General features: G+C 29.7%; 4 protein-coding genes across 14 annotated transcripts in view; 2 read left to right on the top strand and 2 right to left on the bottom strand.

Annotated features, from left to right (window-relative positions):
• Positions 1–1,226: 1,226 nt before the first annotated feature.
• Positions 1,227–2,581, top strand: Obp11 (odorant binding protein 11). The gene is made up of 6 exons (XM_035880696.2): positions 1,227–1,387; positions 1,517–1,589; positions 1,749–1,837; positions 1,928–2,030; positions 2,226–2,290; positions 2,376–2,581. The coding sequence occupies exons 1-6, from the start codon at positions 1,331–1,333 to the stop codon at positions 2,391–2,393; spliced, it is 405 nt and encodes a 134-aa protein (XP_035736589.1). The 5' UTR covers positions 1,227–1,330; the 3' UTR covers positions 2,394–2,581.
• A 270-nt stretch (positions 2,582–2,851) lies between these two features.
• Positions 2,852–7,965, bottom strand: LOC118448031 (BOS complex subunit NOMO1). 3 transcript variants are annotated; one of them, XM_085662777.1, is made up of 14 exons: positions 7,756–7,965; positions 7,571–7,670; positions 7,339–7,467; positions 7,079–7,245; positions 6,857–7,010; positions 6,378–6,780; positions 6,039–6,315; positions 5,779–5,960; positions 5,079–5,547; positions 4,811–5,003; positions 4,584–4,729; positions 4,382–4,505; positions 3,929–4,291; positions 2,852–3,833 (listed from the first exon to the last, which is right to left on the bottom strand). In XM_085662777.1, exons 1-14 carry the CDS (start codon positions 7,908–7,910, stop codon positions 3,126–3,128), a joined length of 3,570 nt encoding a protein of 1,189 aa, XP_085518903.1. In that variant the 5' UTR covers positions 7,911–7,965; the 3' UTR covers positions 2,852–3,125. The 3 variants fall into 3 exon arrangements, with proteins under 3 accessions (XP_085518903.1, XP_085518905.1, XP_085518904.1); XM_085662778.1 differs by having other exon boundaries at positions 2,854–3,833; positions 5,079–5,529; XM_085662779.1 differs by lacking the exon at positions 7,571–7,670 and having other exon boundaries at positions 2,853–3,833; positions 7,756–7,927.
• A 2-nt stretch (positions 7,966–7,967) lies between these two features.
• On the top strand, positions 7,968–9,083 carry LOC118448023 (CXXC motif containing zinc binding protein). Its single transcript, XM_035880729.2, has one exon. The coding sequence runs from the start codon at positions 8,159–8,161 to the stop codon at positions 8,642–8,644; it is 486 nt and encodes a 161-aa protein (XP_035736622.1). The 5' UTR covers positions 7,968–8,158; the 3' UTR covers positions 8,645–9,083.
• Positions 9,084–9,124: 41 nt separating this feature from the next.
• LOC146872378 (uncharacterized) overlaps positions 9,125–15,607 on the bottom strand; it is a 48,436-nt gene continuing 41,953 nt past the window's right edge. For 3 of the 9 annotated variants that reach the window (XM_085662784.1, XM_085662782.1, XM_085662780.1), the window contains 4 exons: positions 14,754–15,239; positions 14,153–14,507; positions 13,018–13,937; positions 9,532–12,860 (listed from right to left, as the gene is read on the bottom strand). In XM_085662784.1, coding sequence (XP_085518910.1) covers positions 12,365–12,860; positions 13,018–13,937; positions 14,153–14,507; positions 14,754–15,239 — 2,257 coding nt within the window. In that variant the 3' untranslated portion in view covers positions 9,532–12,364. Of the gene's footprint in view, positions 9,225–9,531; positions 12,861–13,017; positions 13,938–14,152; positions 14,508–14,753; positions 15,240–15,607 lie in introns of those variants that run through there. The other 6 variants (XR_014983311.1, XR_014983310.1, XR_014983309.1 and 3 more) reach the window with 6 other exon arrangements.

The raw sequence follows: 15,607 nt of genomic DNA on the forward strand, positions 1-15,607 counted from the left end.
ATATATATATGTATATATATATAATAAAAATATTAAAGAAACGATATCGCCGAATGTGTTGAGATTTATACAATCAAGTGATTTTACATTCTCATATAATTGTCCCGTATACACCGTAAGTTGTACTACTTTATAAAATGTCTTTAAAAAAAATAAATCCTCTCTAATAATTGCATATCTCTGTAACTTTTAATCTCCAACATATTATCTATGTATGTGTGTATATTTATTAAAAAAAAAAAAAATATATATATATATATATGCACATTGAAAGAATTATTTGTGCATATATACATATATATTATAAATACATACATACATACATATAGAAGAAGAAGAAGAAGTAGATGAAGAAGAAGTTGAAGAAGAAGAAGAAGAAGAAGAAGAAGAAGAAGAAGAAGAAGAAGAAGAAAAAGAAGAATTTATAGGCTTGATCAAGAAGAAAGAACGAGTTATTCTCTCATGCAATCTCGGGGATCGAGCCGGATCATGATCATTAATAATAATCGATTTGATAAAGGAATCGTCACCTAGACCGATCTCTTTAAATCGCGGTGTGTTGTAGTTATCAATTCTCAACTGGGCTCGCATACAAAGTAGAACACGGGCGGCACGTGTTGATAAATTGAAAATTCTCTTATAACGATCAAGTGATAAACGTGAGGTAATAGCAGCAATTCGTATTTATATATATATATATACACACATACACATATATATATATATATAAATGTATGTAATATGATATACATGTGTATATGTTACTATGAAAGTCATCGCAAGTAGTAGAGCACGAGTACTGATCAGACATAATCTCGATCGTAAATTATTATCACTATATAATCGAAGATATCAATTAAAAATAATGATCATATAGAGATCACGAGATTCTCGAATTTGGAAAACAAACGTTTATCAGGGACAATTTGCCAGCATGATAATATCAAAGAAAAAAAAAAGAAAAAAGAAATAACACTTGGACAAGTCTCGCACACCCAATTATTATATACCTAGAGTATATATAATAACACCTCTTTAATAGCACCTTAAATACTCTATACTTTTGGCCGAGGATTATCAAAGAGTTTTTGTAAAAGAAGATGAAAAAAAAAAAAAAAAAAAAGAAAAAATCTCGCCTCTTTGTAAATTCTACTTCGTATTATTATGCAATAACTCTCCCACTTTTTTGATAAAAATCGTATATAAAACGCCATCGTCCATGTTACCTTTTGATTTTTTCATTTGCCATTAACAACATTGGTCTATATTGCTCTTTTTTTTTTCTCTCTCTATTCCTCCTATTTTTTGTTTTATCGCTTTAATTCTCAAAATGAAACGAATACATTTGTTCTTGATCGCGTCACTCTTCGTCGCTTCGTTCGTCGAGGTGAGCTTGACTCTTATTCTTATTTTATTTTTTAAGATTTTAATGGTGACGGCTTGGATAATCTATACATATATATATATAAAATATTATTTTTCGGTATTCACGTATATATTTTATTTCATACGTCAGGCTGAAGTCGACTTGAGAAAAATCACTGCACCTCAACGTAAAAAGTGTCTCGCTGAGATAGGATTAACAGAGGGTACGTTTGCAAAACTAAATTTTATATACGTATATAATAAATGAATTTCTTCTTTCAACAGGATGAAATATCTTTTTCTTTCTTTTTTCTTCTTATTGTTATTTTTATTTTTTTTTTTTTTATTGTTTCAATTAAATGTGTAAAATTAAATTTGTCTAGAAATCATCGACGAGGCAGAAATTGGAAACTTTTCTGAAGAAGCTAAACTCGGTTGTTACTTTAAATGCATGTTAGAAAAGTTTAATATGGTAAAAGAGAGTTATTTTAAAATATTAATATTTAAACAATAAGGTTCAATGATATATTGAATTGATGATACTTATATCTTCTTTTATCAGTTCACCAAAGATGGTAAATTAAATTTCAAAATGATTTTAATGTCCATACCAGAAATATGGAAATCTTTGGCTGAAGATATGATCAACGAGTGTCGTGATGTCAGTAAGTATATATGCATAAATATATATATATATATATATGTATATACTCAAAAAATAATCATTAAATTTATATTTTTCATTTAAAATTTATAAATATATATATATATATATATACACATTGAAAAATGTTAAAATATATATATATATATATATATATATATATGAACGCACCTTATACGTATGTTGTAATTTTCAGCTGGTTCTGATAAATGCGAATTGTCATACAATTTTAATAAGTGCTTGTATTTTGCAAATCCTTTGGTATGTTAAACAATATATTAATATTACGCTTTTTAATCTCCTATCTTATATTAATAACTTTTCTTTCTTTTTTTCCTTTCTATAGGCATATTTCGTTCCTTAAATTTCGACGAGTGAAACGAATAAAAAAAACACAAACAAACCAAAAAAAAAAAAAAGAAAGGAAAAGGAAACTGCAAACTATTGCGATTTTACAAAGCAGGTGATTAAAAAGACATGCATCGTATCATGGATGAAATCATGTATACAATTATATTATGTGTAAAACATTAAAAAAAAAAAAATCATAGTATTAATAAATATACATATTTTGAACTTTAAAAATGATAAATTTTTTTTTTTTTTATCATAAACATTTACCTGTAATATATAATATCATTGTATTTGATATCATTTAATTTTCTTATCTCAAACGATTATAAGTTACATTTTATAATCTAATACAATTCATTTTCTTTTTCTTATTATATATAATCGTTCCATATTACCTAACTTATGTAAAACATGAATCTTATTATTCTATATATTGACTTGGTCCTATATATATATATATATATATGTAATATATATACGTAAATTATTAAATATATATAATATATTAAATTTTCTAAGATTCCACTTTACAATCAATGAAGAATGCGTTAAAGAAATATGGCGCAATTATTATTCGAAATATTTGTAATACATTAAAATTCATAATGATGACGTTACTGAAACAATCCGGGTATATAATTTAATCATTAATTTAAACGAACGGGTAATTGAAAATAAATGAGATCCATAAATAGGAACGTCATTCGTGTGTAAAATGCTGAAATAAAAGATCCTTATAATGTTATGCTTTTCTTGGCTTAGTTTTTCTCTTATTAATATTCATTATTTGTTCAACAATAATATCATCTGCTCTTGGATCAATAGGAATAGCTTGTACTGGTGTTCTAGAAATTGGTGATGGTTTAGACCATCTTTCGACCAATGTATTGAGCCAACTCCATAATTTTTCACGATTTAAAAATGCTACTGTAATTAACATTATAAATGGTAATGCTACTATGGATGTTTGATTCATATCCCCTTGATCAACTTTGCGTTCAGCATTGAACATTAATTTGACATATTTGAACGAGGAATTGGCTTCGAAATAAACAGAATTTGTTTTATACTTATGCAAGCTAGGAGATAAGGATGATTCCAATTGTATGAAATATTTCTTGTTGTCAGCTTGCAATGGTGGAAAATGTACGAGGAAGCCTGCATTATACGAAGTACCAATTTTACTAGAATGTTGTGTATCCAATTTGGATATATGTATAGGGGAATCTGGCATGTCTTCCCTGCATAATTTCACTTTTAATGTACGATAATGTTCTGATTGTACGGACACCACGTGAACGGAAACGTCTGTACGTGAAATTGGATGAAAAGCAATTAATCGAAGCCCACGTATGTCCTCTCCGGTTTGTAACATCAATGAACCAGGACTCGTACGTTGTATATGATTATTTGCCTCCACGTTAGATTTCAAACGTAAAATGTACGTGCACTATTACGAATATTATGAATTAATATTTATATTACAAATTCAATTATTATTATTTTTTTTTCAATTTTTTTTTTAAATAACTTAATTATACTTACCAATGGTTGAAGACCTCTAATTCTAAAAGTACCATTCTCTTCGGTGGTCGCCTCTTCTTGGAGATTGGAACAATCTTCTTGACCTTGAGCTTCGACCAATAATCCTGCTTCTGGTTCGCCATTTAATGACGTAACTGAACCATAAGCGCTAAATGCAACTCTATTGCCAAATAAGTTTACCATGACGGTTGCACCTTCGGCCACATTGATCATTTTTGATGGTGGCTCAAATCTATATTCCTTCATCATTGGTCTGAGATAATATTCACCAGGTGATAAGGAATTAAATATTAATTTTCCATCGTCGCTTGTTATACTATTCTTACGATAATTTTGTCCACCAGAGAGAGAAAGTAAAACGCCCTATTTGTATGATAGAAATATTTCATTTTTCATTGATATATAAAAAAAAATGTAATTTGAAATAAATAAATAAATATATATTTATCGTACCTGTAAGGATGAATTATCTGCTTGATCGTATACTTGCACTATAATTTCAGCTAATTTGCGTGCTAAAAATATTCCATTATTGTTTGGTCCTGTTATCACGAAACCTTCTTTCTCAGCTGTAATACTTAATTAAAAAATTATTATAGTAGAATTTAAATAAGTATTATATAATGATACATGTTTTATATGAATATACAAGTACCTATATTCTATTTTTCCATCCAATGGGCCAACACTGTATGTTCCTTCTTTTTCTGTAATTATTCTATGCATTGGAGATTTTTTATCCTTGCCAAATATTTGTACTGTTACACCTTCTAAAGGAGGTGAAATTTTTCCAGCTATAATCTAATATATATATATATATATATGTTTTTTATTGTTTGTCATTTCAATAAATAATATTAATATGGACAATTATTACTCTACCTTTCCTAAATCTCCATTAAAAGTTGCAATGTCATTATGACATTCATTTACTCCAAGTACTTTTACTGACGGTGGATTAAACAAAAGAATATCCGATAATGGAGTAATAACGTATACATTACCAGTCTTTGTTGTAAATTCAAAATTATACTTAAAAACATCTCCTTTTTTTGTATACTTCAATGGCCCAATTCTATAAGTATACACTTTATTACATTTTATAAATTATTATAAATTACTTTTTGTAAATCATTGTTTATGGACTTACATAATATTGCCATTTGAACTTTCAACTTTAACTTTCACTCCTCCATCTAATGCAGTAGAACTTATAATATTTCCTTGATGACGATGCTCAGAAGATGATAAAATAATTGGAGATAAATTATTTGTATCCCAGACAAATGTTTCTTTATCGTACACATGACAACCTTTAGGTGTAAAATTATATTCTCCGGGTTTGGATACGCAATGTCTTGTACTACCTTTGGATAATACTAAAGATGACTTTTTTATTTCATCTGGTACAACATATTCAACTATTGTTTCATGAGAAGAAATAAAAGTAATTGAAAAACCGGTCTGTTGGAAAGGAGGCACTTCAGCGCGTTCAGATGTTATTGATATTCTGTAACTAGGATTTTTCCAACAGAATACATCGTTATCTATTAAAACTTCATAATGTCCTGGTAATACATCGGAAAATTCATATTGGCCATCTGCATGAAAGAAATTAACTTCACAGACAGAGACAGTAATATTAGTTAAACTTAAACATTATATTAATAACAAATATATTTAATGCTGGGAGTATATATATATATATATATATATATATATATATATTATTTTCTTTTAAAACAAAAATATCATCAATAAATTATACTACCTTGACATTAATCATATATTTGTTATTCCTTAATTTTTAAATAAAAATATTAATTTATATTATATTATTTAAATCTCACCTTTCGTTGTCGAAGTTTTTATTGTAACTCCATCGAGTACTTTAAGTGTAACCGAAGCTTGACTGCAATCTATCCCTGGCAAACATTTGACCATGCCAGTTAAAAGTGCCTTCAATTGTAGAAAGTTGATATTGCTAATTGCCTCAGATGATACATCAATGGTTTGTTGTAAAGGAAAGAATCTATTACAATAATCGAGAGTATTAATGCTTTATAAATTTAATCAAATTTAAATTCATATATTTCATATAAGTACTTACTGTAAACCTTTAGTTTTTTCTTCATTACTCACGATTACACTTAATTGATATTTATCAGGCTTTAAATGTACACAATATTCTCCAGTCTTTTCATTAGTATCAATTTCTCTTTGGAATGTAGCAGCGATATTTTGTATAGCTACTTTACGGAAATGTAAAGTTCCTTTTGCAGATAATGTAACTTTTCCACAAACTTTATACATAGATGGTATTAAAACTGGCAATTCAGGTGAACTTGGGGATACTTTAACTGTTCTCTCCTCAAACTGGACATTACCTAAATATAAATATATTTTTAATATTAATTTTATAAATAATATTTACAATTCTTTTACTAACCAGCTTCTGCTTTCAGAGTATATTGTCCAGCTTTTACATTATCTATTGTATATTTTCCATTCTCATTTGTTACAGCTACTTCTTTCCCAGCGAATATAATTTTTGCTTCTGCCAATGGTTTGCCACCTGTTGACATGCGAACTACCCCAGTCACCGTAAAACCAGTCACTTTAAAATCTTGCGATAACGTCAGACTATTGTGACTAACTTTGAATGATAATTCGGGTGGTTGAACGTCAAATTTAGTATGAGCACTAGGATAATGTGGGACAAGCTTGTAATCACCAGTTGACAATGCAGGAAAAACAAATTTTCCAGTTTTATCAGATGTAACATGGCAAAGTGGATTTTTCGATTCAAATCCCTTAACTGGTGAAGTTTCACAATTCTTTGCAGCGCCATTCTGTATAATTAAATGAATATTAATATTATCTAATAAATATTAATTTAATAAATTTCTAATCAATGATATATCTTACACCAAAAACTATGAAGGATACACCACTGACTGGTTCATTTTCACTGGTGACTTGACCTCTTACATCATATCCAAATATTACTAAACTATCATCTGAAAGTTCAGCATTACCTTCTTGTACAGTTACTTCAATTGTATTTTTTTTGATCATCCACCTTAATCAATACAAAGAGATAATAATCTTTGATATAATATAAGCGTATTTATATTATACAATACATACGTAGGATGAGATGCAACAAGTATATATTTGCCTGGTTGAATAGGTGTAAAATAAAATGTTCCACTGTCGGCAGTCTTGGTTGATCCAACTACAGTTTCTTTATTATTAGCATTATATAATGATACGGTAACATCTTTTGGACCAAAAGAAGAATTAAAACTGGTTACCTAATAATAAAAAAGATGATTAATATATATATATATATATTTGTTGATATATTATTTCTCAAATAGAATCATTGTTAAAATAGAATGAATTACTTTGCCTGTAATGCCAAAACCTTTGAAAGTAAAATTAATATCTTTGCCTTGGCTACAAATGTCAGTAGAACCATCTACATTTAAATATACTTCCATGGGATCAAAACTCCAACCTCTAGGAGGATCTACCTAAATATATTTAAGAATAAACATTCTTGTGTGTTAATTATTTCTAATTAAAATATCAGTCTATATCAAAAAGAGATGACATTAAGATTTCTATGTAGTATACCTTTAAAATATACTCTCCTTTATCATAAAGAGGTAAAAAATAATATCCAGTATTTGGAGCACATTCTGTCTCATCTTTTAAACTACCAGCCTTAGTATATCTGACATATATACAAATTAAATAATGTTATTATTTAATTAATACCATTAAATGCAAGGCGACATAACCTCAACATGTATACTTACAATTTAATGTGAACTTTTGTAAAATCGATATCAGCATGACTTTTTAAAAATCCACCACATCCTAAAATATCTTGGGCAATAATTTCAGTAGAGAAAATCAATAAATAATTTAGAAAAAGAACGATACTTATTCGCTTTTCAAACATCTTTATCATCGTCTGCTACTGAAGTGAAATTGTCGCTACGACATAACCTTATTTGATACACATGCGCTATCTAGCATGTATTTGGACTCACGTTATAAATATTTGTTAATGTCAATGAGGACGACAGAACTTAATTTAATGATAATACAGAAATTAAAAGCCCTAGAAAAATTTTGTACCCAGGAAAAGGGCAGGGTGATTAGTTCAATTTAAGTGTGAAAAAAATTTTTAAATCGATATAAATCGTTGTAACCAAAATGGTTAAGATAGCATTGAAAATCAAAGTATTGTTGGAGAATATAGAAGAATTGAAGTCCTCAGGATTAAGCCATAATTGGTATTTTAAATTTAAATGTTGCAATTGTGGTGAAATAACAAAGAAATGGTGCTCTGTTTCTTTAGAAGATTCTATCCCAAGTACAAAGGGGAATGCTGTGAATCATTTTCTAGCTAAATGCAAGCTTTGTGGTCGTGAGAACTCTATGACTATTGTAGAAGATTCTATCAAATCGTTTACTGCTGAAGATCAAGGGAGATTTAAAAAAATCGTTATATTAGATTGTAGAGGACTAGAACCTTGTGATTTTTCTGCACGAGAAGGATGGATTGCAAAAGCTATAGACAATGGTACAGAATTTACGGATGTTGATTTATATGAATATGAATGGATTGAATATTGCGAGAAAATAAAGAAACCTGTTGGAATAACCGAAATTGAGCACAGATTTGAAAGAGTTAAATAAAATATCTATTCATAAAATGATGTATATAAAATAGTTCTCAGTTAGTGTTTCTTTATTGTTTTAATTAATTATTAAGTTTATACAATCTACATGTATACCCTTCTGGTTGAAAATTGTTAGATTGCATTTATTCATTATACTCATTATCATACTTTCTAAAGTATGGATATTTTGTAATTGCAATTTAGAATAACACAAAAGATTATTTACTTATTAAGTATATTGTTTACTTACTAAGTATATTGTTTATATCAACTATGTACAAAGTCCTTGAATAAAGCAGTAATTTCATAATGCATAAGTATCTGTGTTTTTGTTTCTCATAAAGTAATTGCATTTAAAGTAACATATTACTGCTGGATTTATATGTCAACTTAAACATGTTAATGTTGATTTGGAAGGATATGAGTATACAAACTGACACATAACTCTAACGACATAATATAATTTATTCATAATCATATAAAAAAACCATTTAATTTCATAAATGGCTCAATACACAGGAAATATCATTTGCAACAATTATTTCGTTATTCCTCTGAATATGTCCAAACCTGCCAATTGTTGCCAAAACAAATGCCTGCAATTATGATCACAAATTAACATTAAAACTTTTCTTTTCCTTTTCTTCTTTTTTTCTTATTTTTTTTTTAACTATTTTTAAATTATGAATGAGAATCTCAAATAGAAATTTTAAATGTTAGATGTATAACGTGCTAATGTTCTATATACTTCTGGAATGTGTTGATGCAACTAATGAAAATAATTATATTCATATGTATTAACCTTCTTGACGTGTAAATTGTAAAATTATAATCTTCATTGATTAAAAACTAAGTCTGTACAGTTTTTATGTATAAAAGTTTGAATTATTTCATATAATCTAAGCTAGCTTAGAAACATAAAACAACATTCTTATTATCGGAACTAACTTCCCAACTGGTTGTACAATGTACAATAAAAAAGTTTTTGCAAAATGCGAAAATAAATCACAAGAAATATTTAAAGGAATATTCTAAACTTTTTAATCATTGGTTACCTATCTCTCTAATTCTACTAACGCTATATTCTTCTAATGTCTCTCTTTTACTATGGTTTTCTAATACCTAACACAAATAAATATCATGTGCGCATTACATTCCATTGCCCATGAAGGGAGATTTAACATATAAATCACATGTAAATAATCATTTCTAAATGTTTTAATCTAACAATAATAAATAACTCTATCAGTCTATTCTCACAAAAATATCACTGCGACTGAAAGTATTCTTATCCTTTGAATCACCAGAGTCAAATCTTTATATATCTGTTAAAGTAGATATCACAATTACACAGAATGTAGAACCGGCTCTTTTTCTTTCTTTTGCTTTTCTTTTCTTGTATGAAACAACCAGAGTATTTGTATTATTATTATTATTATTATTATTATTATTATTAAATTTATTACAACAAACAATACTTAATAATAAATGTTCTAGTTAAGATGTTCTAGATAAGACTTGAACATTAATATTAATAACAATAATTTTTATAACACGCATGGATTTAGCAATATAAATTATGATAGGCCATTTAATTGGCAAAAATGTTATTATCTAATAAGTAAAATTTGAACTGTAATAATCACTTAAGAATTGACTCTGGTATATATCATTGAAGATTTTTATATTCTTCTAAAACATAATAAAAATAATTCATTTTCTACGATAATCTGAAATTAACATTATAATAATCGTTTTGAATTATTCAATGTTATTAGTGTATGCGCATTTAGTATTTTTTAATAAACTAAATAATTCTATAGTACTATGCTAGATTATCATCTTTGGTATGGTAATGGGAAGTACGCTTATTCTATCGACAGCAATGGTCATCTTATCAGTTTGATAACTGATATTACTCTTTAAAGGTATGTATTTCGTAGATATAGGAACATTATGAGTAATGTTGATGAATTACAATACGCCATTTCGTTTAGTTCTACTTGTAAAAAATAATTTACACATGTAGTCACTGTGAAAAAGAAAGAAAAGAGATTTTTGGGTAGGATTCTATTTCTTTTTTTTTTTTTTTTGTTTTCCCTCATATATACTATACATTTGTACAGTACACTGAAAAGTAAGATTAATTAATTAAAACTTAATACATTCCAAGAATTTTTATGGAGAAACTATTTGCATGATAATAAGCATATCAATAAAAAACAAAAAAAGATCCTTGCTCTTAACAAGCAAGAAAATTCTAAATGAGTATGCGCGTACTGTTTATTTTCTGCGATAGAACAAGTTTTTTTTTTATGGGATAAATTTGGGCCATATTCATTGGGTACACAATTTAAGGAATTTCCTAATATCTAATCGATTATAGTTCATCATATTACCTACCTGTTTATGCTTCTGCTAGATGTGAATTCCTAGATTTGCTATATGAATAGACTACATGCATTTTTTTTTCCTTTTTTTTTTTTCCTTTTGTTTTTTTTTCTTTTTTTTTTTTTAACATTCGTTTAGTATTTATTCGTGTTTATTTTTCTTTTTTTTTTTTTCACCGACGACTTTTAGAATTCTTTTCTTTATCAAGCTTCTGTTAAAGATTAAAGCGACACCTCCGAATAGGCCCGTCAAAGACAAAGTCCAAAGATTTCTACAAATTTATTAGAAATTTTTACTTCTCCTTTATCTGAACACACTATTATAGTCGAGGAAACCTAATCATGGAAGATCCCAATTGAAATATTATTAATATTTCCTATTAATGTGAACACTTGCTAGAACGTCACTGTGACAAATAGCGTGAAATATCTACTTTGAATTGTCAATGAACAAAAGTAGAAAAAAAAAAAAAAAAAAGAAAAAAAAATATATATATACACATATATATATATATTAGCAGAAAAAAAAGAGAAGGTAATACTTGAAGCGTCGTTGAATGTAGACAAAGAGAATGATGACCTTAAAAATATACATCTTCAATTACGAATGTCTTACCACGTTATTAGACAGGCAGAAAAATACATCGATTCGTTTGCGCAACATGCGTCAGCATTCGGTAGTAATTCAGCTATATACATTTGCTTCCATCGATATTCTGCCTCATAGATCCATTTTATCTTCGGCGAAATCACATTACATATTATAATTCGATGATAAAAAAAAAAAAAAAAAAAAAAAAAAAAAAAAGAATTTGCAAACGAAATTCGACTGTTGAGAATATTCCTGAAAAATACTTACAGCAGATTCTCTCTCCATCGTTAGATCGGTCTTTTTTTTCTCTTTCTTTCTTTCTTTCATTTCTTTTTTTTCCCCTCTTTTTCTTTTATATAAATTATCATCAATCGATGATATCTACCTATCTAGATAAAACTTGAGTATTTTTCACGGATATATACTACTCTCTTTCTCTCTCTCTCTCTCTCTCTCACTCTTTCTCTCTTCTCTTCTTTATCTTATTTAACGAGCAGTATAATAATTCTGTAAATTCGTCAGTCATGATCACGTTGCACGTAATAATGGTGCCAGTAGTTTTTTAATTAATGAATAGTGTGTTGTGTACGTGTTTCATTGTGTTAAAAAGCACGGGATATAATGATGATCGCTAAAGAGAAGAAAATCCAGCTTTTCTCTCGAGCGAAGTTACGATTGATGATGATGATTTGAGGAAGATTCGTTCTCTTTTTAAATGATAAACTGAACATCGAGCATCGTAACAATTAATCATTCAAGGCAATTCATCGGACAATACCGGCTCCAAACAAGTTTGCTTCAACGTAGCCGATTGATCTTCGAGGCTACGTTTTAAACCTTCGATAGTTTGCATCAACATTTGCCTTCTTAGCTGAGTAAGCTGTTGTTGAAATAATTGAGAGTCTTGAACGTTAGCATTTGCCTCGGCTGCTAAACGCTCTTGACGTAATTGTGCTACTTTCTCCTTCAAGGATCTTCGTGAATCATCTGAATCCAGTGATACGAACGAGTTTAAAAAGGATCTTCTTTGATATGGTAGAATATGGTAGTTTTGGAAAAGATTAGAAGTTGGCTCACCGGTATCATCGGTGGCCGTATCGCCATCAGAATTTCTTAATAATACTTGATGATGACCTAATGTCTTTTGTATCCTACCGTAAGTTGCACTACCGGCATAAACCTTTCTTTTAACTGGTTCACTCTGAGGACAATAAGAAGAACCTTCTTTGATCGGGCCCATATCGATTGATCTGTAAAAGGTAAAAAAAGAAAAAAAAAAAAGAAGAAATATATATATCAAACATACAAGAAACGGACAGATAGATCCATATATATAACGCGTACATATTTCTTTACATTATTTCATTAATTTAAAATATATCGATTAATTTAAAAAAAAAATTCCACCTGAACGTCATCAGAGGTGGTCTCCGCCTGATGTCACATTTCTCCTCGGAATCCGACGAGCTTGATGTCACACCACCACCACCATCCTCCTCCTCCTCCTCCTCCTCCTCCTCCTCATCATCATCCTCATCCTCCTTGTTCGTTATTGAAACTCTCGAGTCCTTCCTATTATCTACAGTTAATCGTGAATCTCTGTGCTGAGACTTATTAGGGAAGGAACCTTGAGAGGGTTGACAATCGTTCGTTTCAACGGCAGACTGTGTCACTCCGTTGCAATTCAAGATAACTCGAGCACGCCCGTTGTCCTTTACACCGGTGGTAGTAGTAGTAGCAGAAGTGGTAGTAGTAATAGTAGTTGTAGTAGTACTAGTAGTAGTAGGACAAATACCGCGTAAACGTGAATGAACGAGGGTTCGATTAGGTGAACCTTGAGGCGTTCTTCTTGATACGTAAGGTGAATCAGGACAATTCGAAATGTCCTGTTTATAGGGAACATCCCTCGATATGTTTCCACACGAATTTCTTTCCATAAAACGATGAACGGGCGAACATGGCTGCGTGAATTGTCTCTTTGGACTGGTATGCTCGATATCCCTGATATTACCACTTTGCAATTCCGGTTGTGAATTTCTACTTTTCGACAAAGCAAGCTCGATGTTCAATTCCGTGTTCTTGATCAGTTCGACACGCTTATTCGCCAGACCATTGTGGAACTTACGCGATGGCGACGGTACGATCGGCAGGGAGCTTTGATTCTTTTGCATATTTACCAAGATATTTTCAGCTTCCATAATCAACTCGCGATACTTCCTGTCGGCTTCCTTGTCCGCTTCGATCAGTGCTATTTCAGAAGCGAACGTGGCCATGTATGTGTTACCAGTGACCTGTCTTCTCACAATGTTTCCATTTACATAACTCACCTGTAAAAATAAAGCAAATTAATCGGACGATGTTAAGTCTCAAAAAAAAAAAAAAAAAAAAAAAAAAAAAAGAAAAAAAAAAAAGAGGTTAATAAAATAATAATAATAATAATAATAATAATAATAATAATAATAATAATAATAATAATAATAATTATTATTATTGATATGTTCTATTGTTTTATTTATTGCAAAAACAAAAACGATAATAATACCGAATTCGAACGTCTTTTGACGACCTCGTTTTCGACGATCGTAGGCTGATGTATGATCGATTGATTATTATCGTTCAATCTCATGGGCGAAAGATTTTTATTAACGTCGTGCTTCTTACGGCGCAAGCATATTGGCGTACCGCCTACGCTTCTACTACCCTGATTAAATCCAGAATTCTTCAGCAACATTCTCTCGACCAATACTCGATTCAAATTTGCCGTCTCGTCGTCGAACTTCTCCATATTTGGTTTTCTACGTTGTGATATTCTCTTTTTTCGTTTGTCCGTCTGTTTCTCGTCCGTCTTTTTATATCGAATACTTTGTCTCTTCGCCGTGTTCCTTATACTTATAGTCCTGAAAAAGGAAAAAAGAAAATAAAGAAAAGAAAAGAAAAGAAAAGAAAAGAAAAGAAAAAGGAAGAAAAAGAATAAAATAATTATATCGAATATTTTCGTACGACAAAAAAAGAAAAAAATTAATTCCAATTAATATTCCAATCGATCCTTCTTCTTTTTCTTTCTTTCTTTTTTTTCTTTTCTCTTCTCTTTTGCCCCCTTCCCCCTCCCGATCATAATCATCATAAAATATATTTATAAATACCTTTGAGGAAGAATCTCGTCCTTGTTTCTACGTTTCAAAAAGGACTCTCTCAATCTTGTGCCACGTCTACTTAGCTCGCTCGTAAACGTAAAATAAGTACAGTGACCGGTATTAGGAAAATTGGCAGAACATTCGAGATTATCTAAGTCAAGAAAGGAACCATTGTCGATATAATCGAAATCATTTTCAAATGGATCATTCTCATCACCACCATCCTGACCCGTATCAACGTCCGACAAAGAATCTATGTAATCCTCGCAATCGGTTGGATCGCTATCCGACAATATATCCGTTTCCTTTTCATAAACATAACTCTCGTCGAATTTCCCCATCATTTCGTTCAACGTTATGTCGTCCTCGGAGGAACGAGCACTTCGTGTTACCGATGATCCCGATGAGCTGCTGCTACTTGTACGACGTTGCATCGCCAATGGTATCTTCGGTCTAATATCCATACCAGGTAGAATCCTCCAATTTTGATTTATCCTATGTCGGAGAGTACAAAAATTATCTGTCTCATTAAAATGATCATTGAAAAACTAACGAATGACTAACGATTTATTTAATATTTTTGATCTAAATAAGTATATATATATATATATATATATATATATATATATATATATATATATATACATATGCAGGATGTCCAAAAAGCATGGGACCAAACTTATACTATTGGAACTTATCCAATATTACTATCCTCCTCCTTCGTTCAGGATGAAAAGTAAATATTTGTTGGAAAGCTCGGAATGGTTACTCCAAATGAAAGGTCGAGAGATAATAGGGACGAGAAGATGCAGTGGCGTGCGTTTTATATATTTTCAAAATATCTTTTGATAGGGATGATATCA

Source organism: Vespa mandarinia, chromosome 19, assembly GCF_050613455.1.
Source record: "Vespa mandarinia isolate Hongniang chromosome 19, ASM5061345v1, whole genome shotgun sequence".
Classification (NCBI taxonomy): Eukaryota; Metazoa; Arthropoda; class Insecta; order Hymenoptera; family Vespidae; genus Vespa; species Vespa mandarinia.

Excerpts from the sequence above, each read along its gene's own strand:
- Obp11 (XM_035880696.2), top strand. The coding sequence starts at position 1,331 with ATGAAACGAATACATTTGTTCTTGATCGCGTCACTCTTCGTCGCTTCG. Across the intron at positions 1,838-1,927 it reads TGTTAGAAAAGTTTAATATG|TTCACCAAAGATGGTAAATT; the intron begins GTAAAAGAGAGT and ends TTCTTTTATCAG. Across the intron at positions 2,031-2,225 it reads CAACGAGTGTCGTGATGTCA|CTGGTTCTGATAAATGCGAA; the intron begins GTAAGTATATAT and ends TGTAATTTTCAG.
- LOC118448031 (XM_085662777.1), bottom strand. The coding sequence starts at position 7,910 with ATGATAAAGATGTTTGAAAAGCGAATAAGTATCGTTCTTTTTCTAAAT. Across the intron at positions 7,671-7,755 it reads ACAAAAGTTCACATTAAATT|ATATACTAAGGCTGGTAGTT; the intron begins GTAAGTATACAT and ends TATATATGTCAG. Across the intron at positions 3,834-3,928 it reads TTAGAGGTCTTCAACCATTG|TGCACGTACATTTTACGTTT; the intron begins GTAAGTATAATT and ends TATTCGTAATAG.
- LOC118448023 (XM_035880729.2), top strand. The coding sequence starts at position 8,159 with ATGGTTAAGATAGCATTGAAAATCAAAGTATTGTTGGAGAATATAGAA.